This window comes from Delphinus delphis, chromosome 5, assembly GCF_949987515.2.
Source record: "Delphinus delphis chromosome 5, mDelDel1.2, whole genome shotgun sequence".
Classification (NCBI taxonomy): domain Eukaryota; kingdom Metazoa; phylum Chordata; class Mammalia; order Artiodactyla; family Delphinidae; genus Delphinus; species Delphinus delphis.
The window spans coordinates 133,540,853-133,564,599 of NC_082687.1; the positions used below are offsets into that span (position 1 = coordinate 133,540,853).

A 23,747-nucleotide genomic window follows, 5' to 3' on the forward strand; every position below is an offset into this window, starting at 1 on the left:
AAAGGAAACTGATATACCCATTTTGTAAAGCAACTTGGTAATACAAAAAGAGACTTTTTAAAAGTTCATTGCCTTTGACATAGTAATTCTCTTTCATCAACCTTCTCAGAAAATCATTGAATATGTACAAAGATTTATATATTAAATGGGTAACACAGCATTATTAGACTAAGAAAAACTGGAAACATTTTCAAATAATGGTACACCTACCCAATGAAATATTATACCATTAAAAATGGTGTTTACTTAAATTTTAAAGATCTAGGAAAATCTAACGAAATGACATGAAATGAAAAAAGGATAGATCTAGATGAACAGGAAGAGCTAGAGCTAAGCTCCAGATACAGCACATCTAGATGGCAGAGCAGATTTTAGGGTACCTTCAAACTGCTAGGGATGCAGCAATGAATGACACAGGAGAAACTGACAATAAATAAGCAAACAAGTAAATACATACTAAATATAATGCCCAGGTTATGAAGAAAAATGCACATGTACATTCATCTCAAGTAATATAATGCAATACACACATGCATGGCACAAATACACACACATATATACACAAATGTGAAAAAAATCAACAATGAGTACTTTCATTTGATCTGATTATGAGAAGATAGGTGACTTTAATTTTCTTCTACATTTTTTTTTTTTTTTTTTGCGGTACGCGAGCCCCTCACTGCTGTGGCCTCTCCCATTGCGGAGCACAGGCTCCGGACGCGCGGGCTCAGCGGCCATGGCTCACGGGCCCAGCCGCTCCGCGGCATGTGGGATCTTCCCGGACCGGGGCACGAACCCGTGTCCCCTGCATCAGCAGACGGACTCTCAACCACTGCGCCACCAGGGAAGCCCTCTTCTACATATTTTTGAATATTCTAAACTTTGATCATCTAGTATTATTAAGAGAAAGGGGGAAAGGCTACATATTGTTATCGAAAATACTGAAAATCATAAAGTTTGACTTTGACTTTTCCTGGTAGGGTACAGAAGCCATAGAAAGTAATTTTCCTTTCTATCTCTCGACTAAATCATTTGACTACAACTAGAGATGGAGAATTGTGTCCTAGCCATTTAAAAAATGGAATAAGCAAGGTGTGTCTATTAGGAGAAATATGAGAATGAAATAACCAGGATATCCTGTGCTCCTAGGTGCCCCTCGATCAGCCATGTGGAGCTGTGAGGCCAGGCTGAGAGGTGAGGGACTTTTGGGAGGAGTCGCGATAGAAATGGCAACGGCAGGAACGGAATTAACACTATCTTTTAGAGAACAGGAAACTGCCGCTCTGTTCAGTTCCTGACGTGCATCATAAACTTGACGGTTTGAAAGCACCTACGTATCCAAGCAGAAGCTCTCTCGCTCGCTGCCGTTCAGAGTTCAGGCTGTGGCTTGACAGCAAGACAAATAGCTTCGTGGCCCAGACAGAGACGTCACTGAGTTCAATTTGCAGCTGCTTTGCCCCCACCTTTGCTACTCGCTCCACCCCTCCATCCTCGGCAAGAGTACACGGCATTATGGGGACCAAATAGCCAAACACTTACATACATTTAAAACACATTTAACCTTTCCTCCATCAGACCCTGAGCAGCTACAAAACAGCCTTTTAGAACCATGACCTCCTCTTGCTATCTATCTCATTCATTTCTTTTGTCATTTCCTGGCTAAAAAAAATAAATTAATTGCATCTTCTATCTCAATTTCTCTTTTGCCTGCCTCAGGCCAGAATACAGGAAGGGAGGGTTTGATTGTTTGACAATATCAAGACAGGGAAATGAAATATTGTCCCCTCCCCCAGAGACAGCAGAACTAGTTTAAGAAGCAGTCTCTCTGTAAAGATGTTAGAGAAAATAAAAAGCAACTCTTTCCTGAGAAGAGCCTAACCTTTTAGCATTTGCTAATCATCAAATTTCTGTTTTAATCTTGTAACTAAAAGACCTTCAATAAACGACCTGGAATAGAATACTTAATTCAAGTTAGCCTGGGACCTCTTTCATTATGTGTGTGAACAACAGTTGTAGAAAGTCGAATGCAGGCAAACGTTAATGCTTTTACACGTTTTTAAGAGCAGTTTTGTGGTCTTCTCAAATGACGTACGGGTCACGCCTAATGATTACGTTCTCCTCCCAGCTAATTTCAAGGCTACGATCTCGCCCTAGCCATCTCTCTTAGATGTGTGTTCAAACAACATTAAGTATTTAGAAAGAGGACTGGAAAGGGTTCAGGATTTTAGCTCGTAAATATAGACAAATTAATCTATCTCTATGACTTTGATTCTTTTATCTTTACAAAGAAAGGGTTGTGAAATTTGATGGCCACTTCCCCTCCAATTCTAACACCCCAGGCCTTTGTGATTTATTTTCCCAAGGTCAAGTTCGTTGTGTTGTTAACTGTGACAGTGAGTTAGTCTAATAAACGAGGCCACCCAATGCCAATGTGTGAATGGAAGAAGGTAAATGGGTGGAGAAGTATCTGTACACAGAGGTAACATGAAAATTGAAACAATTTAGACCTTTAGAGACATTATTACATCCTTTGCCATCTATCCATGAGAGAATGACCATGATGGTAGAATGTTGGGGAGGAAGAAAAAATGGCATCATGAAAGGCCAACAGGTGAGACACTTTGGATGAGGTGGGACATGAGATGCCTATAAAAAGCACTGTGTGATGGGTAACCTACCAGGTTCTAGAAATGACTGTTTATAAAGCCAGGAATTATAATCTTTAGTCTCTTTCTCATTTTATGATATATGACTATATATTATAAGCCTTACTTTTCCACATATTATGAAATATTTGAGTGCTATACTATAGACTTAATTTCATAAACTATCGTCCATATAATATTGTATATCTCACCATGTAAAACAGTGGCCTCTGTATTTCATCACTGCATTCTCAACTAATTTGCATTGGTATTGATTACTGTTAAGCTTTGGGCAGTTCTATTTGTTCCATATGTAAAATTTTAAGAAAGAGAGAGAATACAAGGAAAGAGGAAACTTAGAATATGTCACAGTAGTGAACAGTCAGTTGGGAAAATCATTTGATTTTTAAAAGCTATGAGCTGGTCTCCTTAGAAAATGAATGAAATACTATGAAATGTTTTTGGAAAGCAAAATGAATGAAAACAAAATGAATGAAATGTTTTTGGAAAACAACCTCCAAATTCAAAGATGAGAAATGCCGAACTCTGAGACTGAGATAATTTCTGCCTCCCATGGCAAAGTGTTTCAGAAAGTGTGTCTTTTACCTTGTCACAGTGGACCGCAAACCCAACACTTAAGCAGGACAGAAGAGAAATACTTTGCCCAAGTTTACAAATCCTGATCTGATAATCCCTATTGGATTGCAAATGAGCTAATGACATGATGTTTGATGACAACAATGAAAAGTAAGTTGACTACCATTAAATAAGCATCTATTATGAGCAAAATAATGTCAGACACATTAGTATATTATTTCTAATTCTCACCAAAACTCTGCAAGATAAGCATTAGAATACCTACTTAATAGTTGGGTAAAGGAATGCATATACACTCTTGAAAGTTATTACCAAAATCTCTCTTTCTTTCTAACTCTCTCTCCCTCTCCTTCTCTCTCTCTTTCTCTCTCTCTCTCTCATTCTTTAGGTAGGCAGTATAAAATTATAAATAAATCAATAATTCTAATTGGATTATTGGAAATGTCTTATGCTTAAAGTAGTAGACCTATCAGAGAAGATACCTCCCTGCATAAGTAATTCCCTCATAATATATGCTTAGACTCTTGAGAAAAATAAACACAGTAAAAGGTTACTAGGAACATCCTGTACCACTTTATAGACCATTTTATGCCTTCTGTAGGCATATAGATAAAAATAGTAAACAGGATCTAGGATTCATCGTCAGAGATTACTGATCATCCTAACAAGTGTATTAGCATCTATATTCCTCCTGGAACACGCCACATATCATAAGATCCTGTACTTAAGGTCACCCCACTGCATCAGATTCCACAACTTGGACTAACCCTAGATCTTCAGATCTAATAATTAAGTTTCCACATAGAGGGGTGCCAATCTGGCTTTATCCCCACCCCCCCTATTTGTCCATCCAAATTTCTTACCATTTTCTGAAATAACTCGAAAAACTTTAGCCCTGTCTGATCTCCAAATCATCATGAAATCTAGAAACTGGTCACAGAATCCCTTTCTCTGTGTCTGTGTACTTGACACTTTTTCTTCCTGAGATAGATCTTGTAAGTTTCATCCCTTCGCCATGCTTCTACTTGTCAAACTAGGTACTTGTGTGTCACCTACAAGAATCATAGAACATACTAGAGTTGACAGAAAACTCAGAATTTGCTACTCTACCATTCCTTTTCTGCAGACGAAAAATCAGCAGCTCAGAGGGGTAAAGGATGTAGCTAACGTCACAAAATTAAATATTTTCAGAAGCGGAACTAGAACCTTACTCACTCACTCCAAGCTCAGAGCTCTTTCTACAACACCAGTGTGAATCTCACTGTGGCTGGCAGTGCCAATTACCTCCCAGCACAACTCTTGTCCTGTACTGGCATAGCTATTTTCCTCACCTCCTAATGCCCCCTTCCCCTGGAATATCAAATGTTTGAATGTCAGCTTTTTTAACACATCTTATTTAAAATATTTCAAAACTCTTTGACCTTAAAAATCTAACTAAGGATTTTTGGATTTCCTTTATCTTCCTAGTATGTGATACCCTCCCCAATAATATAGACCTGTGATGCAGTATATGCTTCCCCACATGATTCCTATATATTTACTAACCTGAAAAGGGAAACTTTATATTACAGAGCTAGAAGCAAACGTAGGCAATGGTCTCTCCCTTTTCAACCTGAATAAAGAACTGTGGCTAAATTATAACCCGTTCTATCGCTATTTTGAGAATTCCAATGCTTAACCAAATTCTCTTACGTCAACACATTTGCATATAAATTTTATTCTAAAATGAGCTCTCTTCTCATTTAATCTCACTTGCTCTTCTACTGGCATGGAGAATAAATGATACCACCTTCTTCATTCATTCATTCAAAAAAAGACAACTCTGTATATTTTCGGAGAGTTATGTGAAGGCTTCGTTGACTCACTCCTTTTCTCTGAGCAGTCTGTTTAGTCCGTATCTTTAAGCTAGGACAGTGTACAGATTATGGTGCTATTTCCTAGAATTTTCTGCCACGTAATTTGTCACCGTGTCTGACTCCAGCAATGGTTCAAGTACAGGAAACAATTACGTTTTCTGAGATACTTGCTTTAATTAAAAATAAACTTATAAAAGATTGAAATGTGACTTCATGGACGGTAACTCTCTTTAAACTGTATATATGTCACAAAAAGAAAATCCACTGGTTGTGCCATTGGGGTCATCTTCCCCAAGCACTGCTTCACATATACCAAAAACATACAACATACCTGCACCCGTCCCATCCCACGGGCTCCTGGATCAGTTCCTGAACTCCTGTAATGGAAGCTAAGGCTCACCCCATGCCAGCACCCGCATCTTAATTACCCCCGTGTCTTCTATTCCTCTTCACAATCTTCTGCTTTAGCTACAGCAGTCTACAGAGTTTTCCCTGAAACCACTGAACAGCTCCACGGCTTTGTGCATGCCCATCCCCTATCTGAGATGCCTTTACTTCTCTAGTCTACCTTTCTAGGTTCTGCCCTTCTCCCAACTTCCTCTTCCACAGCCAAGTTACTTCCTTAGTCAGCCATTACACCACCTTGCATACCCATGGATCATTTCTGCTCTGCCTGCCAAAGAGAACAACTGGCATTTGGAAAGAGCTCTGATGGATGGATCTAGAGGTGATCGTATCAAGCAAAGTAAGTCCGAAAGAGAAAAGTACCATATGATATCACTTATACTTGGAATCTAAAGTATGACACAAACGAACTTCTCTACGAAACAGAAACAGATTCACAGATTTAGAGAACAGACGTTTGGTTGCCAGGGCAGTGCGGGTGGGTGGCGACTGGAGGGATGGAGTGGGAGTTTGGGATTAGCAGATGCAGACTGTGATATACAGAATGGATAAACATCAAGGTCCTACTGTAGAGCACAGGGAACTACATTCAATATCCTATAATAAACCATAATGGAAAAGAATATGAAAAAGAATAGATATATACACACACACACACGTACATATATACACATACATATGTATAAGTGAATCACTTTGCTGTATACCAGAAACTAACACAACATTGTAAATTGATTATACTTTAATAAAAAAAAAGAAAAAGAAAAGAAAATCTCTGGAGCCAGACAAACAGTCCATGCGTTATGTCTAACATGGATTATAATCCTAATTTCCTCACATACTAATTACACGGCCGTGAGGAGTGAATTCACCTCTGTGCACTTTCTCAACTGAAGAATGGAAATAAAACACATCATATTTTCAAAAATAATGAAGTGCTACCCTGTCATCCATCTCTTACTCAGGTAACAAGTATCATTTATATTTTTAATAATGCATTTTTAAATTAGACAGAAATTCATTAAAAAAATCATTTGGGGCTAAACTAACACTTGTATTCTCCTGTTGTGTACCAATTCTATAGCTTCTTTCCTAGAAATAAAAATAACAATTTCAATACATGATACCAGCCACTCAGATCAAGACCTTGTTTGTCAGATTTCATAAAGGAGTTTCTTGGTAAGACAGTGAGCCTAAAAATAGGTGACTGAAGCGGAAGTACAAATAGTCCATCCATTATAGCAGCACCACTGGCCAACAGTGTGACGTGGGCAGTATGGGTGTGGCTATGCAAATATTGGTTCAGAAGGAAAAAAGAACCTGCCAAGAAATTCATTCTGATTATGATGCGTGAGCATATTACCACCTGAGGGAGGTTAGAGACTATTAAATAAAAAGCAGTTCTCATCATCTTCTGAACCTTTTAACTACCGATAATTGGGTACTTTGCTGATGGTGCAGAACAACTTTTCAAATTGATTAATAAGTCATGTGTGTTGAAAAGGCAGCCCCGTTCCTAAAACAATTAGGCTAATCCTCTCATTTTTTCCAAAGATTATGAAATATTCTAATCTTTGAAGAACATAGGTTTGGGTTGCAGACGGGTTTGTATATTACTTGTCAGGCTCATTAACATTTTTGATTCTCACATATTTTATCCTCACAACCCCATGAGAACTGCAATATAGGGATTATTACCCTCTATTTAAAAGGGGTAAACAAAGATTCAGAAGCAATTTAGAGGTCTGCCCAAGGTCAAACATCTAGTTAAGAGGAGACAGCATTAGAATGTTTATTTTCTGAACAAGTGCTATTTTCAAAGGCTCAGTAAGTATTTTTATAGTTCACAAAAGCGAAGGAAAATGTCGCTTTACTGGAAAGTCCAACTTCACTGGGTTCATTTTAGATGTTTACATTATTGGTAACACAGCTTTAGCTTGCATCTACACGAATTCCAAAGTGGCTCATTTTCCCGAGTTGGTCGGTAAGCTGAGTCAGTGTTTGAATATGACTAGAACTAAATTACCAAAATTACTTCAGTGCATGGCGAGCACACAGATAACGGCCTAGACGCATCGTCTCTGCCCATAAGGAACAATGTGGGATATTATTCTATTTTTGTGAGACTCTTAAACAACACTGTTTCATGAATGAATGAATACCACGCAGCAGTCCACAAACTAGATATTAGGGGGTCTAAGAAGTTTTTCACCAATTGTAACCCAGAACGTAAAATTTAGTTACGAGCCGCCTGTTGGGTACAATCATTTAACTTTCCAATTCAGGAATAGAGAAGGGTAGCTCATTTGCATAAAGCAGAATATGGAGGAGGGGACCTACTAAAGTGTGAGCTCAAAAGCGGGAGACAATCTAATGACTGACTTACTACTTCTAATTGCAGGAGGTGCTTCCTTTCAGATAAGAGGATTCTAACTCTGCGACCTCTGGTGTATGAGAAATTCAATGACATTTGGGTTGTACCTATTTAGTCAAGACATTTGGCTCCCCCTATGCATGCCAGCCAGCCAACAATTTATCAAAGTTTGAAATGGTTACAGAAATTAGCAGGTTGGGGGGCGGAGTCAAGATGGTGTACTAGGAGGACACGGAATTCGCATCTCTGCGAATCACCTCGCAGCACAACTAGGGCACCCACCAGGCACCGGTGGAGAACCACAGACACCTAAGGGGACGGGAGGAACCCCCAGCGACTGGGTAGGACGTGGGGCGTACGGGGAGTGAAGGGGGAGGAGAAGTGGAGGTGGGACGGGACTGGTGCCCCTGAGGGGCGGCTGGGGGAGGGGGAGGGATCCCACGCCTGAAGGGGTAAATTGGGGAACCACTGGGAGGTCAGAGGGTCCAAAGGGAGTGTGGCCAGGTTTCCCCTGCCCACTTGGGCCCCCAGGAATCTGCTGAGATCCCAGGCCTGATCCTCTGCCCACCAAGGCCCCTCCAGCCGTGCAGGTCCTGAGGGAGTGGGAGGGAGGGAAGGGGGAGCAAAAGTAAAGGCCGGACCTCTGGGACCGGCACCCTTGAGGGGCGGCTGGGGGAGGGGAGGAGTTCCTACACTCAGCAGGACCCACCCACAGTTAGGGTTCCAGCGGGGACTGGGGAGACCCTGGGGGAGAACTGGGGGTGAGGGGGCATGGAGGAACGGAGGGGAACACAGCCAGCGCTTTCCCTGTCCACTTAGGCACGGGGGAGACTGTTGGGGTCCACGGCGTAATCCTCTGCCCTCGGAGCCTCCCTCCTACCGAGAGCCCAAGCCCCGCCCCTACACCCCAACCCAGGGCCCTCTACACTCGGAGACACGCCCCCCCCACCCAGACCCCCTCCAACGCACTGGGCCTAAACCCCACCCACACAGCCTCACCCAGGGCCTTACCTCCAAACTCTGGAACTCCACACTCCAGAGGCCCCCCTTTGGACGTGCTGCCTCTCCGCTTCCGGACAGGTCTTAAGCAGGGGTCCCCTCCTAGGCCCTAACCCCCAGGGCCTTTTCCGGCTACGTGGGTCCTGAGACTACAACCCCGCCCCCACCCCCCCACCCCCGCCTAGATCCTGTCCCACCCGAAACCCCGCCCCTGCTTAACTTCCACCCCTGCCTAAACTCCACCCCCCACAGCCAAAGATTTTTTTTTTTTCTTTTTTCCTCTTTTAGATTGGGATTCTGTTTTACCTTGTTATTGATTCATTGTTGTTGATTCATTTATATTTTTATTTTTTCTAATAACTCTTTTATTTTTCTAATTTTATTTTATTCTTTATACTTGGTTATTGTACTGCTCCTTTTGGCTTGTTCCCCTTTTTCTTTTTTCTGTGTGGTTTTGTTTTACCTTGTTGCAGTTGTTTCAATTATATTTTTATTTTTCCTAATATATTTTTTATCTTTCTAATTTTATTTTCTTTTTTATTCTTTGTTATTGTACTGCTCTTTTTTTTCTTTTCCTTTTTTCCACGTCATTTGGCTTGCGGGATCTTGGTTCCCGGGCTGGAGGTCGGGCCTGAGCTCCTGTGGTAGGAGCTCCGAGTCCAAACCACTGGACTAACAGAGAACCTCAGGTCCCTGGGAATATTAATCGGACTGAGGCCTCCCGGAGGTCCTCATCTCGGCACCAAGAACTGGCTCTATCCAACTACCTGCAAACTCCAGTGCTGGACGCCTCAGGCCAAACAACCAGTAACACAGGAATACAACCCTACCCATCAAAAAAAAAAAAAAGAAAAGAAACGACAAAAAAAATATGTTACAGACTAAAGATCAAGGTAAAAACCTACAAGAACAAATAAATGAAGACGAAATAGGCAGTCTACCTGAAAAAGAATTCAGAGTAATGATAGTAAAGATGATCCAAAATCTTGGAAACAGAATGGAGAAAATATAAGAAACATTTAACAAGGATCTAGAAGAACTAAAGAGCAAACAAACAATGATGAACAACACAGTAACTGAAATTAAAAATACTCTAGAAGGAATCAGTAGCAGAATAACTGAGGCAGAAGAACGGATAAGTGAGATGGAAGATAAAATGGTGGAAATAACTGCTGGGGAGCAGAATAAAGAAAAAAGAATGAAAAGAATTGAGGACAGTCTCAGAGACCTCTGGGACAACAGTAAACACACCAACATTCGAATTACAAGGGTCCCAGAAGAAGAGAAAAAGAAAGGGTCTGAGAAAATATTTGAAGAGATTATAGTTGAAAACTTCCCTAACATGGGAAAGGAACTAGTCAATCAAGTTCAGGAAGCACAGAGGGTCCCATACATGATAAACCCAAAGAGGAACATGCTGAGACACATATTAATCAAACTATCAAAATTTCAATACAAAGAAAAAATATTAAAAGCAGCAAGGGAAAAGCAATAAATAACATACAAGGGAATCCCCATAAGGTTAACAGCTGATCTTTCAGCAGAAACTCTACAAGTCAGAAGGGAGGGGCAGTGATGAAAGGGGAAAACCTACAACCAAGATTACTCTACTCGACAAGGATCTCATTCAGATTCAATGGAGAAATCAAAAGCTTTACAGACAAGAAAAAGCTAAGAGAATTCAGCAGCACCAAACCAGCTTTACAACCAATGCTAAAGGAACTTCTCTAAGCCGGAAACACAAGGGAAGAAAAAGACCCACAAAAACAAACCCAAATCAATTAAGAAAATGGTAATAGAAACATACATATCAATACTCACACTGAATGTAAATGGATTAAATGCTCCAACCAAAAGACACAGACTGGCTGAATGGATAAAAAACAAGACCCTTATATATGCTGTCTACAAGAGACCCACTTCAGACCTAGGGACACCTACAGACTGAAAGTGAGGTAATGGAAAAAGATATCCCATGCAAATGGAAGTCACAAGAAAGTTGGAGTAGCAATACTCATATCAAATAAAATAGACTTTAAAATAAAGAGATAAGGAAGGACATTACATAATGATCAAGGAACAAATACAAGAAGAAACCATAACAATTATATATATTTATGCACCCAACAGTAGGAGCAACCTCAATACATAAGGCAAATGCTAACAGCCATAAAAGGAGAAATTGAGTGTAACATGATAATAGTGGGGGATTTTAATACCCCACTAACACCAAGAAACAGATCATCCAGACAGAAAATAAATAAAGAAACACAAGATTTAAATGACACAACAGACCAGATAGACTTAATTGACATTTTCAGGACATTTCACACTAAAGTGAAGAATACACTTTCTTCTCAAGTGCACACAGAACGTTCTCCAGGACAGATCACATCTGGGTCACAAATCAAGCCTTGGAAAATTTAAGAAAACTGAAATCTTATCAAGCATCTTTTCCAACCTCAACACTGTGAGATTAGAAATCAACTACAGGAAGAAAAAGAGTAAAAAACACAAATACATGGAGGCTAAACAGTGCATTGCTAAATAACCAAGAGATCACTGAGGAAATCAAAAAATACCCAGAAACAAATGACAACAAAAACATGATGATCCAAAACCTATAGGATGCAGCAAAAGCAGTTTTAAGAGGGAAGTTCATAGCAATTGAAGCTCACCTCAAGAAACAAGAAACATCTCAAATAAACAACCTAACCTTACACCTAAAGCCACTAAAAAAAAAAGAACAAAGAAAACCCTAAGTTAGTAGATGGAAAGAAATCATAAAGATCAGAGCAGAAATAAATGAAATAAAAACAAAGAAGACAATAGCAAAGATCAATAAAACTAAAAGCTGGTTCTTTGAGAAGATAAACAAAATTGATAAACCTTTAGCCACACTCATCAAGAAAAAAGGAACAGGACTCAAATCAATAAAATTAGAAATGAAAAAGGAGAGATTACAACTGACACTGCAGAAATACAAAAGATGATAAGAGACTACTTCAAGCAACTATATGCCAATAAAATGCACAACCTGGAAGAAAAGAACAAATTCTTGGAAAAGTACAAACTTCCAAGATCGAACCAGGAGGAATTAGAAAATATAAACAGACCAATCACAGGTAATGAAATTGAAACTGTAATTAAAAATCTTCCAACAAACAAAAGTCTAGGACCACATGACTTCACAGGAGAATTCTGTCAAACATTCAGAGAAGAGCTAACACTTATCTTTCTCAAAAGCTTCCAAAACATTGCAGAGGGAGGAACACTCCCAAACTCATTCTACGAGGCCACCATCACCCTGATACCAAAATCAGACAAAGATATCACAAAAAACGAAAATTACAGACTAATATCACTGATGAACACAGACGCAAAAGTCCTCAACAAAATACTAACAAACAGAATCCAACAACACATTAAAAGGATCATACACCATGATCAAGTGGGATTTATCCCAGGAATGCAAGGATTCTTCAATATACGCAAAACAATGTGATATACCATATTAACAAATTAAAGAATAAAAACCATATGATCATCTCAATAGGTGCAAAAAAAAAAAATTCAATACCCATTTATGATAAAAACTCTCCAGAAAGTGGGCATAGAGGGAACCTACCTCAACATAATAAAAGCCATATATGACAAACCCACAGCAAACATCATTCACAATGGTGAAAAACCGAAAGCACTTCCTCTAAGATCAGGAACAACACAAGGATGTCCACTCTCACCACTCTTATTCAACATAGTTTTGGAAGTCCTAGCCACGGCAATCAGAGAAGAAAGAGAAATTAAAGGAATACAAACTGGAAAAAAAAGAAGTAAAACTGTCATGGTTTGCTGATGACATGATACTATACATAGAGAATCCTAAAGATGCCAGCAGAAAACTACTAGAACTAATTAGTTTGGTAAGGTTGCAGGATACAAAATTAATGCACAGAAATCTCTTGCATTCCTATACACTAACAACGAAAGATCAGAAAGAAAAATTAAGGAAACAATCCCACTTACCATCACAACAAAAAGAATAAAATACCTAGGAATAAATCTACCTAAGGAGGCAAAAGACCTGTACTCAGAGAACTATAAAACACTGATGAAAGAAATCATAGATAACATAAACAGATGGAGAGATATACCATGCTCCTGGATTGGAAAAATCAATATTGTGAAAACGACTATACTAGCCAAAGCAATCTACAGGTTCAATGCAATCCCTATCAAATTACCAATGGCATTTTTCACAGAACTAGAACAAGAAATTTTACAATTTGTATGGAAACACAAAAGACGCCGAATAGCCAAAGCAATCTTGAGAAAGAGAAATGGAGCTGGAGGAATCAGGCTCCCGGACTTCAGACTATACTGCAAAGCTACAGTAATCAAAACAGTATGGTACTGGCACAAAAACAGAAATATAGAACAGGATAGAAAGCCCAGAGATAAACCCACACACGTATGGTCACCTTATCTTTGAAAAAGGAGGCAAGAATATACAATGGAGAAAAGACAGCCTCTTCAATAACTGGTAATGGGACACCCACATGTAAAAGAATGAAATTAGAACACTTCCTAACACCATACACAAAAATAAACTCAAAATAGATTAAAGACCTAAATGTAAGGCCAGACACTATAAAACTCTTAGAGGAAAACATAGGCAGAACACCCTATGACATAAATCACAGCAAGATCCTTTTTGACCCACCTCCTAGAGAAATGGAAATAAAAACAAAAATAAACAAATGGGACCTAATGAAACTGAAAAGCTTTTGCACAGCAAAGGAAACCATAAACAAGATGAAAAGACAACCCTCAGGATGGGAGAAAATATTTGCAAATGCAGTAACTGACAAAGGATTAATCTCCAAAACTTACAAGCAGCTCATGCAGCTCAATATCACAAAAACAAACAACCCAATCCAAAAATGGGCAGAAGACCTAAATAGACATTTCTCCAAAGAAGATATACAGATTGCCCACACACACATGAAAGGATGTTCAACATCACTAATCATTAGAGAAACGCAAATCAAAACTACAATGATGTTTCACCTCACCAGTCAGAATGGCCATCATCAAAAAATCTACAAACAATAAATGCTGGAGAGGGTGTGGAGAAAAGGGAACCCTCTTGCACTGTTGATGGGAATGTAAATTGACACAGCCACTATGGAGAACAGTATGGAGGTTCCTTAAAAAACTATAAATAGAATTATCATATGATCCAGCAATCCCACTACTGGGCATATACCCAGAGAAAACCATAATTCAAAAAGACACATGCACCCCAATGTTCATTGCAGCACTATTTACAATAGCCAGGACATGGAAGAAACCTAAATGTCCATCGACAGATGAATGGATAAAGAAGATGTGGTACATGTATACAATGGAATATTACTCAGCCATAAAAAGGAATGAAATTGTGTTATTTGTAGTGAGGTGGATGGTCCTAGTATGTGTCATACAGAGTGAAGTACATTAGAAAGAGAAAAACAAACACTGTATGCTGATACATATATATGGAATTTTAAAAAGTGGCACTGATGAACCTAGTGGCAGGGTAGGAACAAAGATGTAGATGTAGAGAACGGACTTGAGAGCACGGAAGGGAAGGGGAAGCTGGGATGAAGTGAGAGCGTAGCATTGACATATATACACTACCAAATATAAAATGGATGGCTAGTGGGAAGCAGCCGCATAGCACAGGGAGATCAGCTCAAAGCTTTGCGATGACCTAGAGGGATGGAATAGGGAGGGTGGGAGGGAGGCTCAAGAGGGAGGGGATATGGGGATATATGTATACGTATAACTGATTCACTTTGTTATACAGCAGAAACTAACAGAACATTGTGAAGCATTTATACTCCAATAAAGATGTGGAAAAAAAGAAATTAGCAGGTTGATAATAAACATATGCAGATAAAAAATATTGGTAGCCCAGTCGAAGAGGTTATAGTAAGTTTCTCATTGTATATTACGTGAATTATATCTGTTTAAAGATATTGTGGAGGAGATTCGTGCATTTGGTGAAAAGCTAGATTATACAGTGTCCAAGGTCCTCCTCTAGTTCTGAAGTTCTTTGATTCTATTCACTTGTGGTCTCATATTTTATGGATAATTAATGGGATCAGAAACACAGGGTAGAATTAAATCAGCCACTATTACTGCTCCTAAAACACGAGTTTATGATTCTAGACTCAAAACATAAACTTCAATAAAGCTAAAATTCAAATTTAGAAACAACTAATGTAAAAGGACGTAAAGCAGTCAAAAGCACCGACCTTCAAATTTTTGCCTCATAATGGGGTTAGAATCCTTAAAATTTTTTAAAAACTATCTAAATGTCTTCCACAAAGCATTGAAGGATTAATATCTGTCTTCTTTGATTACCGCCTGATAAAATACTATAACATAATCCTGTAATTTCTGCACCACTTATTTGACATTTCAGCCTTACAGGAACAAACTGTGTTTGAGCCAGACGTATTTTTTATGCATATGTGAAGCTGAGAAATGCAAGAATTTTGATCCCAGGGTACATCAACCTCATGTTCCATCAGTGAGAAATTTTCAAACTGCACAAAGGCAGAGTAACTTGGTGACCTTGTTGTCTGAACATAGAATCATTTCTTCTCTGTGTCATCTGGACAAATTCTGATCTTTTGTCTGCCTCAGTGGCTCAACCACTATATTTAAAAATGGATTTACCAAATTTTTCATATATATATATATATATATTTCCAGAAGAAATGCATAAAATAGAGTGATTTTAATTTAGGTTTCAATTATTTCAACAACTGAAGAGAAACACTGTCACATATTAAGATAATCCTAACAATGTCTTGTTGTCATTAATAAAGAGATGTCTCATTTTGCCAAAGAAATCTTTGTAAATTTTGGTATAAATTCAATTTTACAAATTAACCTGGTTAGGAGATGTCATTTCTAAGAAGTTCATTTGGCAAATTCTTTTTGCAAATTAATTCTGCTTAATAATCCCTATTTTTTTCTATCTACATTTATCTATAGTGAGGTAACTATGAAAATCAGTTTGCATACCTTAAGAACATATAACCCTTGAGTATTTGTAAAAGACACTTTGAAAATATTCTAAGAATGTAGTAGATAACATTACTTTTTAGTAAAAAGGTCACAAAACAGTATTACTGTAATCTGCACATGTATACATTATATGCTATTTTCTAGCAACTGTTGCATTAGAAAGCTGGAAAGCATAGAAAGCAGAAGATTTGCCTCTCATAGAAAACTGCATCCTTAAAATGCCAATATGCAAGATAAAAGACTTCAAGTCAACTTTTCATATTCTGTCATGCAACTGTGCTACGGCACATTTGGGCAAGATTTTTAAATTGCTTTGTTTTGCTGTGTTTTTAATCATGTTAACGGTTGTATATGTCCTATAAGCAGTAGGCCTTATAAAACAGTAAAATATTATTAATAAATGCCTTTACTCTGGCTTAATATAAGTCAGTGAGGATTAGAACATATATGCTATGAATTTAAGACTGCACCATCTGAACGGAATGCAAGCAATGTGATAGTGGACCATTTATGAGCCCCTGTGATCGACCACAGACCTTAAAGGTTTTGGGGCATTTTTCCCAAACCAAATTTCTCTTCTTCTAAGTTATCATTGGTGCAAGGTGTGATGACTTTCAGGCATCAATTAATATAAATTGAAAGCAGGCAAAGTATTAATTAAACATGACACCCTGATTATTTAAACCTTCTATTAAACTTGATTATTCACAGAGAGTTGATAGCCTGCTCTTCAGCAATGACGGATGATATCAAGGTTTACTGACCTCCTTCAAGTCTAGCGTTTCCAACTATTCAGAACAGAAGGAATAAATGAAGTGAGAAGAACGCTGGAACGAGTCTGATAGACAGACTGACTAATCTCAGACCCCCAAGGTCAAAGTAAAGCAATTCATCTCTTGGCTTTCATGAACATGAGACATGATTTATCCATCTGAGAGCAGAATTACAAACATTATACATCTCAATGATAGGTTCTTCACACCGTGTAACTTTTTGAACAGTGATCGATTACACAGTTGCCACAAAATTAATGTCATAAAGCAAAACTCATTATATTCGCAAATAAAAACACTGATTTTTAAGAACAAATGTACACATTAGCAATTATTACCACTACATACTTCATTTGGGGGGAAAATAACATTTTAAAATTCATATATTCCTTGAAATTCTATCACCTTCATGGTCCAAACTTTGGATATATGTGCTCCTCAAAATACTATTCTTACTCTAATATTTATTGTTTGTGGAGCCAGTTAGCATGCTATAAATAATTATTCAATGAAATACTTTTACATTTCTATAAAACTTCAATGATAATCACTGTGTTTTCGAATAAAAACGTTAAATACCTCGTAAAGGGTAACTACTCCCTTAGATCCAAAGCTACTCTTAGAGAAGAAAACACAAATTATAAGACAGACCATGGGAACATTTTTTAACATTACAAATGTAATCACAGAACAGGAATTTTGCCCAAATTTTTAGGATTAGTGCTTTACAAGCTTTAAAGAATAGATGAAACTTAAGAATAGAAAAAGCCACGAGCTAGTTATTTGGATTGCATTAATCTCCCAGTTTATCTCCCACTTGTTACGGTATTAAGGAACTGTTCTGTAACAGTTCAGAATAGCAGTTCAGAAATTATTCCATAAAGTAATGTTAGCTAATTTGAAAGATTTCCACTGAAATTAAATTATATGTAAAGGGTAGCCAATTGTGACCATGAAACCTTATTGCACATCCTATATATTTTAACGCACATTGCTGTTTTCACTGATCTAAATTAATGATCCCTTTTTCTATCAGGTCACAATTTTAGGGAAATTTTATTGCCTAGGTGGAGAAGTACAGTAAAAAGGGTTGTATCCTCAGCTGATGATTCATTTCACCAGCTGCTGAATGCTGCCCATTACAACACACCTGGACACATGCACCCGTGACTGATGGGCAAACACATTTATCTCGGCACGTCACAAAGGAGATGGAATTATAATTATTCTCCCTTGTATCTAAAGGTATTTTGGAGCCGGTCTCCCTACAAAATAATACAAATTACACATCTGGACGAGGTCCACATAATTTTACCATCTATTCTCAATATTCGATCATCAATATTTCCCAAACCATTCTCTGTGTTTAAAAAATAAGATTTAGTTTTACAAGACCTGGAAAAATTGTCAACATTTCAGGGAAATGCTATTTTTAAAATTAAGACATTGAATAAATTGCTCAAAACCCTGAATTTCTTTGGTTGATAAATACATAGTACAAATTTAAGCTTTACTTTCCATTAAGGGGATTTCTCGTATTCTGATTTTGAGAAAATAAACGTGTTGTCTGAGTTTTACGCAGACTCCTCCATGCAAACATCGAATATCTGAGTACCTAGCATAAAAGAACCAAAAGGGGGCTTCCCTGGTGGCGCAGCGGTTGGGAGTCCGCCTGCCGATACAGGGGATGCGGGTTCGTGCCCCGGTCCGGGGGAGTCCCACGTGCCGCGGAGCGGCTGGGCCCGTGAGCCATGGCCGCTGGGCCTGCACGTCCGGAGCCTGTGCTCCGCAGCGGGAGAGGCCACGGCAGTGAGAGGCCCGCGTACCGCAAAAAAAAAAAAAAAAAAAGAACCAAAAGGTATCAGAGGTTTCTTTCTTCAAGTTGTCTTGGCGGTTACTCATTATCTTGACCTAAAATCGAGAGATTTGTACTCTCTCCTGAAAAGTTCCTAAGTTTAAGAGCTTAAAATATAATTTTAAAATTAAAAGTATTCTAGGAATATTTAATGAAATTTGCAGAATCATGATTTCCAGAAAATGACAATATTTCATCCACTGTAACCAGTGATAACAATCTTAGTCTTATACAACAGGCTTCAATATGGTGTGAAAATGTTTTTGCATTTCTTTCAAAAACACTGAAGAAAGAGAATTGCTTAGGATACTGAAACCTAGGAAACACTCTGACGGGAGTAACATTTTACCTTGCTCCTAAAATAAGGATATGATAACAGTAGCAACAACCAATTATGTAGAGATTAAAAAGTAACAGTCACTAATGTACGTACTCACTAGCACCGCCCAATGAAGTAGGTGCTATTATTCTTCTCACTTTTTGAGACGAGGAAATTTCTTTGCAACAGCGGACAACAAACCCCGAATCAACACATCCCTGTTCTTTAGTATTTGTATATCTTGATCATGAACATTATCAATGTGTGAAACTAAGCCTCTTAAATTAAGAAGAAGAAAGAGGGAGAGAGAGAATCCTAAACTGGCATACCTCTCTGGCAGAATGCATCAGAAATTCAGATCAAGCTAATAATGGCATAGTTTGAATATGCTTAATATGCACAATAGTATAATTGTACATATTGAAAACAAAATCTATGCTTAAATTATTAAATAACATTAAATGAGAATATGAACTATCTCCATGCCACTGGTGTACCATGTAATAACTGTTCCATTATAGGTCACGTCCACAGACCTACAGTTTGCCATTCTTTTCATAAGAAATATTCTCTGATATTGGATTTTAGTAACTGGTCTCTTTAAAATGTTTGTAGACTTAAAAAAGACAGTCATAGGGCTTCCCTGGTGGCGCAGTGGTTGAGAGTCCGCCTGCCGATGCAGGGGACGCGGGTTCGTGCCCCGGTCTGGGAAGATCCCACGTGCCGCGGAGCGGCTGGGCCCGTGAGCCATGGCCGCTGGGCCTGCGTGTCCGGAGGCTGTGCTCCGCAACGGGAGAGGCCACGACAGTGAGAGGCCCGAAAAAAAAGATAGTCGTAAACCATAGTAATCTCTTTCACACAATGGAGACTCAAAAAATAGTTTACATAAAATCTAGTAAGAGGAGTCTTTCCTCCTCATTGCCACTTACACACTAATTATTTGCAAAAAATTAAAAGGCAGGGCAACCCATTTATCTCTGTAATCAGCGGATTTAGAGTCATAACGTAGTTTACCACTTTAGAGCCATGCTAGAAAGAACTAGTTCCCGGTCAATGTATGTTCTCTACCACAATTCCAGGTATAAATACGAAAACATTGCTAGAAGTTTATCATATTTCTCAATAAAATAACCATTTCACATGTTTAAATTACATAGTGATTTGCATAATGGTTAAATCAGATAGTATGAAACACTATTTGAACCTCAATTACTGGTTTGCATATTCAAAATTCTGACAACTCTGGTACTTGGCCAGATCTAATCGGCTACCTATATACTCGCTGCCCGAATTTTAGTCTACCTTAATTTGAATTGTCAACCCTTAAGCATGTTCTCTGAAGTCCAGGCTACTTCATACTGACTCACCTTTGTACTTGTTTCCCTTTCTTGGAAGTTTGTCCCTTCCTCTCCCTTCTCTCACTCTCTCTCTCTCTCTCTCCGTCTCTCTCTCTCTCTCTCTCTCTCTCTCTCTCTGTCTCTCTCTCTCTCCTATAATTACCTAAGGAACACCTACTTATCATTTGAGTCTCTATATAAGCAACATCTCCCTAGATAAATATTTTCTCCTTTCGTCTCTGTCAAATGGGAAAATAATCTACTATGGTACCAATCACACCACGTTAGTTATTTGTTTACACATTTGACTCAGTGACTAGACAATGGAATCTTGACTACGTCTTATTCATCATGTCAGATGGTGCACAATAGTTGGAACATGGTATAGATATTTCATAAAAGTCAGATGAATTAAATAACTCTAAAATTCTGTCTTTATCTTACACTGTACTACTTAAAATTTCCCTTTTCTGGCTGTAGATTATGTGATTTTCCTGTAAAAAGTCAAGTTTTTAGACGAATCATCAAAATAATTCCGTTTCCAAAGTTCTAGGTTAAAAATAGTTCATTCTGAAACATTATATAAATCATCATCAAATCACCTAATCATCAAAAGGATGATTTTTACCAATAACAAAAAGGAAAAGCAGTCATCCAGCTCCCCAAATTTACAAGTTCCTAGAATATTCTGCACTTATTTATAGGTTTTCATAACTACTTGTTCATTAATTACATTATTCCCTTTGATTGGATAGCTCTGAAAAAGCTCACATGAATTACTAGAAATAATCAACTTTCGGAGTTCACGTTTCATAGCACGTTTGTGAACATCCAAGAGTCCGTTTTAAGTTGTATGTATGTTTTTATGAAATGAGTTACCTAAAATGTAACTCTATTCTTTTATGCTTTCAGGTTACCAGACAATTTTATATTGGATGTAGAATATACAATAAAGTTATTTACATCTAATTTATGATAAAATCAAGTAAGTTTTACTGCCCAAGAGAATGCTGATAGTGAGAAAGCTAATTAGCCCTCACTGAATTCCTTCTTTAGGTCCACTTTTTTAACCATACAACCTTACATTTCATTCCTTATAAATATTTCAGAGTAGTTATGGCTACTTACTTTTCAGGATTTTCCACTTCTTCAGTAACAAAGTTGAGATAAAACCTAAAAAGACATCCATGAATTATAAACCATTAATATATTTTATGATCATCACCCAAAGTTTGAAATTTTAAATATTTAAAATCAAACTCAGAATCATAAAAACTTTATAAACAAATAACCTAAGATGAATATCTCCAGCACCCAAAGCTCCCACAATTCATTTTTCTATTAAGCAGTATTTATGGAGCTCTTTTTTATTTCTTAACTTTTTCATAGAGGTATGTATAGCACACAAACAGTAAAGTGAACAAATCTTAGTATACAGTGATAAATTTTTACATATGTATACACCTATGTAACTGACAAAAGGATTTAAAGGTACAACATTTCTAGCACCCTGGAAGGTCCCCTCAAGGCCCTTTGCAATCATTATCATCTCCTCCACCCTCCTTGTAAAGGCAACCACTATTCTGATTTCTACCATTATAGATTAGCTTTGCTCGTTTCATTACAATAGACTAATAATATTTGCTTGTATAACTATTATACAATATTTATTCTATTGTGTCTGGCTTTTTTGCTGGACTTTATGTCTGTGGGTCTCATCCATGTTGTTTGTAGTAATTCATCATTCTTTATTGTTGCTTTTCATTGTATGAATGTAACACTATACACTCTACCACTGATGGATATTTGAATCATTTCCAATTTATAGCTATTATGAATATAGATACCATAAATATGCTTGTATATGTTCTTTTGGGGACCATGCAATCATTTCTCTTGGGCATATACTCAGAATAGGGTCACTGGGTCAGAGTAGATACATGTTTATAGTCAAACTATTTTCCACCATTTTTGCATTCCTACCAGCAATGTATGAGATTATCACATGTCAGTCACTGGGGAAATAAAAGTAGAAAATCTATAATCTTTCTTGTCAAGGAGCTCATAGTTCATAGAATGGTCCATAGAGTGGTGTGATACAGCACAGAAGGCAATGTTAGAGCATGCCCAGGTTACCATGGAAGCCAGGGCTGAGGTCTAAACCAGACTGGCAGGTCTTGGAAGCTTTCTGAGAGAAGGCATCACCCAAGCTGAGTCTTCAAAAATGCTTGAAGTTTAGCCCTGGTCAAGTGGCGTGAGGACATTCCAGGCAGAGTACGGCACATGAGCACGGGGGTGTGAGCACCAGCGTAGTACTCCGCAGCACAAAGCGTGCCCTGGGAGTGAGAACAGGATGTAGGTACAAGGTGGCCTCTGGCGTCTGGGAATCCAGCTTTTAGTAGGCGTGATAAAAACTTGCAGGACAATAGAAGCATGATAATAGCATTTCTTAGTTTTAGGGGATTGGCTTCTGGATATGAACACAGAAGGCACATAGGAAATAAAAATGGGATAAAGGATAATAAATTCTCAATTTGCACTTTTTTTTTTTTTTTTTTTTTTTTTTTTGGTGGTACGCGGGCCTCACTGATGCGGCCTCTCCCGTTGCAGAGCGCAGGCTCCGGACGCGCAGGCTCAGCAGCCATGGCTCACGGGCCCAGACGCTCCACGGCATGTGGGATCCTCCCGGACCGGGGCATGAACCCGTGTCCCCTGCATCGGCAGGCGGACTCCCAACCACTGCACCACCAGGGAAGCCCGCAATTTGCACTTTTTCCTTTCAACTCACTGTTTTCCATCCAAATAACCTCAAGTCGTAAGGCAACTATGCCTTATGCATAATAGCAACGGTGAAGTTGCTTTGCTTGCGTGTGTGTGTGTGTGTGTGTGTGTGTGTGTGTGCACGTGTATTTAGGCAGCTAATTTTAGGCCCACTGTTAGTCATTACACTGTAAGTTGATAACTAAAGGGCAGAACACTTTGAATATTTCCCCCAGATCCTGGACACTTTTGTCATCTCTTACATGACAAGAAGCATTGGAGGCACACAATATTTCACTTTCAAGTCCCATAGGATTACACATATTACCCTAAATTTATGGCCCTAGAGAAATTCAGATTCCTTTCCCTCACTTTATGACATTACTTATCCCATCCAGGCATGTCAACTGCCTTGCATCCTTGACTTCTTTTTCTAATCTAAAGTGACTTCTCGAGACCATTTAAAGCCCTTAAAGTTCTCTTTCAAGATTCCAAGATGTAAAATGGAGGCAACTCCTCGAATAAGCACACAGAGATAACGGGATCATGAAGATGGGAGAACTAAGGGATCGTAACGAAGAGAACTAGACATACAAAGACCTTTCTACTTCTCCATTTCAGAGGCTTAGAAACTTTCCGCAAAGTAAATAAGTCATATTTCCATTGTATTCCTCTATACTCTTATCATTCCTTAGAAGATAAAATAGCTATTATATAGGTCCACAGAAGCATGGTTCTACAGGG

General features: G+C 38.4%; 1 protein-coding gene across 1 annotated transcript in view; it reads right to left on the minus strand.

Annotated features, from left to right (window-relative positions):
* SLC7A11 (solute carrier family 7 member 11) overlaps positions 1 to 23,747 on the minus strand; it is an 87,378-nt gene that overhangs the window by 38,523 nt on the left and 25,108 nt on the right. The window contains exon 6 of the mRNA XM_060011875.1: positions 21,372 to 21,416. Within this exon, the coding sequence (XP_059867858.1) occupies positions 21,372 to 21,416 (45 nt within the window). The remainder of the gene's footprint in view (positions 1 to 21,371; positions 21,417 to 23,747) is intronic.